General features: G+C 31.7%; 1 protein-coding gene across 1 annotated transcript; it reads left to right on the forward strand.

The window, feature by feature from the left end:
• Positions 1-2893: 2893 nt before the first annotated feature.
• Positions 2894-3990, forward strand: LOC132748949 (complement C1q-like protein 4). The gene is made up of 2 exons (XM_060738614.1): positions 2894-3109; positions 3496-3990. The coding sequence occupies exons 1-2, from the start codon at positions 2956-2958 to the stop codon at positions 3945-3947; spliced, it is 606 nt and encodes a 201-aa protein (XP_060594597.1). The 5' UTR covers positions 2894-2955; the 3' UTR covers positions 3948-3990.
• The last annotated feature ends 1099 nt before the right edge of the window (positions 3991-5089 follow it).

A 5089-nucleotide genomic window follows, 5' to 3' on the forward strand; every position in this document is an offset into this window, starting at 1 on the left:
TCAACAATAGCAAAAAGCTAGGTTTTTCTCCCCTCAACTTGCAGGGCAAAATAACCCCCCAAATCGGGGCCCCTTTACAAATTTTTGCCGGGGCGACACTCCCATAAAAATAGGGCCCCCATACATTTTTCTATTGTCAGTGTGAGGTTTCATGAAATTAATATAAATTACAAAATAAAAGCAACTTAATCCCTTTTGCCCTACTCATTTTTCATTTTATAATGTTAAAATTCTTTTTCATATTTCCTCACAGTTTTCAGCTTTCCCTTTGTTATACTTCTATACAAATTTCAAATCATATAGTGTGTAACATATGTCTTTGACAATTTATTCAGACATGTATTTATTTTCAGTTTATCTTTATTTCGTTCATTTTCAAAATCCTGCTTTTGGAAAAGAAAAGTTAATATCATTTCGCGCGTAAGCTTGATAAATTTTCAAATGACCAAATTCTGTGAAAGTTTAAGAAAATTCTAAACCTTTAAAGAAACATTTCTTGTCATAGCCCTATGTATATATTTCAATCACGGGTTTGTTATATTTCCTAAGTTTCTTTTTTTTCCTTTTCAAAATATGGTAAGAAAGCGCACCTAATTCATTTTTGTACATTCTCATCTTAGCAACAAGGACCTATTTCTTGCTTACACTATACAGACTATCTAAGATGTTATAATACAAATAGTTTTAAACATTTTTGACAATTCAAATAACTTTTATTTTTTCATTTTGTATTAACAGTTAAAAATATGGCTATAAATATCATTGATATTCCTAGTTTTATTATTTATTGACTATTCACGTGACATGGCTCCGATATTTCAAGGTATAAAGACCCTTTTGCCTGCTGTTAAAGGGATGTTGTCGGCTTTGGCTTTTGGCATCTTGGCATTTTGTTTTCAAAATTCACAATATCTTTCTTCCTCCTTTCATTGCACCATTGATTATAAAACTTAAGATAGGTATATCAATAAAATAAATACATCTACAGTTTATTTAACACTATCTCCTAATACATGCATTTATAAATAAAACAATTTTGGATCATAAAGCATACTGAACTTGTTGTTGTTGTTGTTTATCTTCTCGGGAGTACAACTCATCGTAACAAGTAATCGAGATAGATCAGAGAGGCTTTGTCAATATTGTAAACGTATGTCAGGATACAATTCTTAGTGTGTTGTTATTATTGGATTTAAAAATTTACCAATTCAGTAGTTCTAGAGGCATATTATGCCTTAGAAACTTCTTTAGAAAGGGTAAATATGAATTTTATAACATAAAGATAATGGTTTTAGAGCATGTAAGATGCTTGTGACCTGAAAAATTTAGAGATAAATGTAAAATAATTTGTCATATTCTGATCTATTTTTGATAACTTTATGTGGATTGTACTTACCGTTTGCAGCACGTAATTATTTTCTTCGTTAACTTCACATTGTTTTTCTTTTAAATGCATTTTAGAATGATAATTAACATCAATTTTGAGGCATGTCGCTTTTAATGTGATAATTAAAGATGTTGAATGTGCATTTTGTCAATATCAAGTACTTGATATAAACTGTCGCTAAAGGTAACCTTTTGACTACATCAATATAAAATGTCTTTTACTTTGTTTGTACGTAGCATTCACTATAACAAAGCCCTAGTCAGACCCTAGCTTCGGAGTGTTGCGAGGATATCAGCTTTGACTTTGTCTGTTTAATTGTGATTTTGTTTTGTTTTTGTGTGTGTGTGTGTGTTTTTGTTCAGAAAAGTAAATACTTTTTGTTATATTTTTCCGATATGCATTTTTTGGCATAATTTTTTAGTAATTATTGAAGTGTAGATGAATTTCGTTAGCTTGAATTTTATTAAAAAGTATCATGAATTAATGAATATTTAAAATGAACATTTTTTTACTCTTTCCCGGCAACTATAGCGCAAAAGCCCTGAAAATTGTTTTGTTGAACGGTTTTAAGCGTTATTCATTCTTGCTGATGAGTGGATGTCGATGTTATCATGAAAAAGAGGCAAACGGCTGATGACTTTACTCAAACTTTGAAGACACTTAAACGCTCTATATCTTTAAAAGAAAAGCATTTTTGACGGAATGGTTTTGATTATTTAATGACGAAATGTTGACGTTTACGAATCGTATCTCAATCATGATAAAATGTAAGTTTTTGTTAAAAAATGCCGCATTTCATCAGAAAGTGAGGCTATTTTCAGTCAAAATTCACGTACAGTAAAGCTTGCACAGGGCCAAACATTTGTTAGCATGCTCCTTCTGATCCATAATATTGATTTACTCAATCTTAGTTGGGATAAAAATAAAAAAAGATAATTAGTTACCGTCCGTAAATTGTGTTTTTTTTATACCGACATGTATAGTACGGCTGTCGAAGGTTAAACGGTGAGGATACCAGTGAAAAAAAGTGTTATTTCCAATATCACAACTTTACCTTGCTTATTTTTTAATAAGGATCCCATACGTGTGTAAAGCTATAAACCTGCAGTCTGTATTTAACAAAAATGGCGTTAAATATTTTAAAAGAATTTTTCCAAAATACCTGTTCAGAAAAATATGTTTTTATTTCCTCTCGAGTTTAATTTCAAATTAAAAGTCCCCACCCCCCCCAGTACTCGACATTTCCATTTCCGGTTTCTTCCGGTAGTCTTGTCTGTCTGGACGTTAATTCAATGAACGGCGCCCTCTTTTGTTGAACTTTGTGTATATTTCAATGTATATATAACACTGTGAAATGTTATTCGTGAACCACATATCATATATATAAATGTATGTCATAAAGGAGCAACTGTGATGAAAAGAGAATTATCACTTATTAAGACACCGATGTTATCTATAGAATTAAAATGAATGACCTTCATTGCCATGACCTGGCGTCTTATCACTTGATTATTTTGTCTGCTCCCATTTCGTAATTGTCAACTGACAATTTAAGTTTAAATGTCAAAATGTTAAGGTATTTGATACTAGCAATAGCCACGTCTTGTTTCCAATATGGATCACTGGCAGCAGATGTTGACCAGCTTCAACAGGAGGTCAATAGTTTGAAGTCCCAGATGGGCCAGTTACAACAAACCATACAGCAAATGCAAACACAGCTCAGTAAGTATTCGTTTATAGTGATACGTAGATATGTCTTAAGGCTGTGACAAATGGGGTTATTTTGCGATTTTGTTTTATAATGTAATGTCGGTCTGAGAAATTTCTCTCATCCAAAACTTTCTGAAACATTTAGAATTTATACTTATCCAAATTCAATGAGCTGATGAAATGTAAAATAAATGAACCAAAACCTTTAACTTTCTATATCTTGATTCAAGTGCTCGATTTTGAACATTCATCAAGACACGTGTTAATATAAATACATAAGGAGGTTTGTGCATATTTGATATCAAAAGGCATTTTTTGCCCATTTCAAAGTGCTTTTTAGAAATCATTTGATCATGTAGAATATATTTGTTATTACAGTGTACAATTTTTTTCTTCAGATGCATCATCTGCGCTCGTTCATTCTGTACCACACGCACAACCAATTGCTTTCACTGCACACCTGTCCAAAACAATCGTAAGCATTCAAGAACACCACCATGTTAGCTTTGACAACGTCATCACAAATATAGGTGGAGCGTATAATAAAGAAACCGGTCATTTTGTGGCACCCGTGTTCGGAACATACGCCTTTTTTGTTACTGCAACAAATACGCCTGGTCACTCAACATCATTGACTTTGATGAAAAACGGCCAATGGCAATCGGTAACATTGGCACATGGAACAGCTTCTACTCCATCGCAGTGGGAAACCAGCACGATGTGTGCTATGTTGTTGCTTAATGAGGGTGACGAGGTTTGGGTTCAAAATGAATCTAAGTTCTCAACAACAGAAGATCTTGATGGATACAATTATTCATCCTACTCTGGTTTTCTAATACAACGTCTGTAATTGTACGATTAAATTTGGAAGTAAAGAGTTACAAAATGTACAATTTATGCTTACTCAGTAATTTATTGTGAAAATCTTAGCTGAACATTTACTTACCTAAATCTCTTTACTGATAATGATAAGTCTGTGTATTAACTAGTTCTTTTGATGTATAGTTTCAATCAACAATCAACAGAAACAATGCTGTTGTAGTTAAAAAAGTCAAAAATGTAAGTTTTTTTCATCTGTGGAATGCAGAATTTAATTAATGCTACCACACGTCTACACCCTCAGTAGAAATCAACAATGAAAAATAAAACGTAGACGGCCAAGTAATAGGAAAGCGGATTACGTCTTAGAAAGATCGTAAATGTTAATATTGAATTCTTCTATATAGACATTGTAACTCGATTTGATGTTCTTTCTTTAGTCATATCGGTTTAAGATGAGACTATATTACAAAAATCCATTGTAGTGTTTTTGCACGCTTACTATGCGTCAGAAGATTATATAAATATTCAAGCTTTTAAATAACAAGACACATGGCGATGCCACGAAACCAGGTTTTCAATTATCACCATGGAAGAAAGTTGTGTTGTCATTGGAATATAATATATACACACAGCTACAGGCAACGTACAATGTGTCTTTGTGCATTGTAAATGATAAATAATAATAATAATAATAATTATAATAATAATAATAACAACAACAAAAAAAAAAAAAAAAAAAAAAAAAAAACAACACAAAAAAAAAGAAAAAAAAAAAGAGAAAAAACAAAAAACAAAACATTTGTTACAACAGAAGATAGAAAAATAAATATTATATTTGCCTTAATGTTAGTGGGTCCCTAAAGCAATCCTAATCAAAGTATTCATAAAAGCTTGCTATATACCAAGTTCTTTTAAAAATCGTACTCCTTACTCTACTTTTCTATTTTTAGAAACAGTGACATTGACCATATCGTGCTCAAATGCAATCCGATTGAGGCTTTTAAATATGAATAATATACAAGTTTGATTAAATTAATTCTTAATTCTAGTCATTGAATGGAAACGCATTTTCTTCTTTAGTAAAAGTGACGTTAATTTTGACCTAAGGGAGCCTAAAAGCAATTCCAAGCAAAGACTTATTAATCCTTCCGCATAGCCGGAAGAGGATTA

Source organism: Ruditapes philippinarum, unplaced genomic scaffold, assembly GCF_026571515.1.
Source record: "Ruditapes philippinarum isolate M1 unplaced genomic scaffold, ASM2657151v2 ctg2341_1_1_1_1, whole genome shotgun sequence".
NCBI lineage: Eukaryota > Metazoa > Mollusca > Bivalvia > Venerida > Veneridae > Ruditapes > Ruditapes philippinarum.

Coding starts and splice junctions, on each gene's coding strand:
- LOC132748949 (XM_060738614.1), top strand. CDS start 2,956: ATGTTAAGGTATTTGATACTAGCAATAGCCACGTCTTGTTTCCAATAT. Junction 3,110..3,495: donor GCAAATGCAAACACAGCTCA/GTAAGTATTCGT, acceptor TTTTTTCTTCAG/ATGCATCATCTGCGCTCGTT.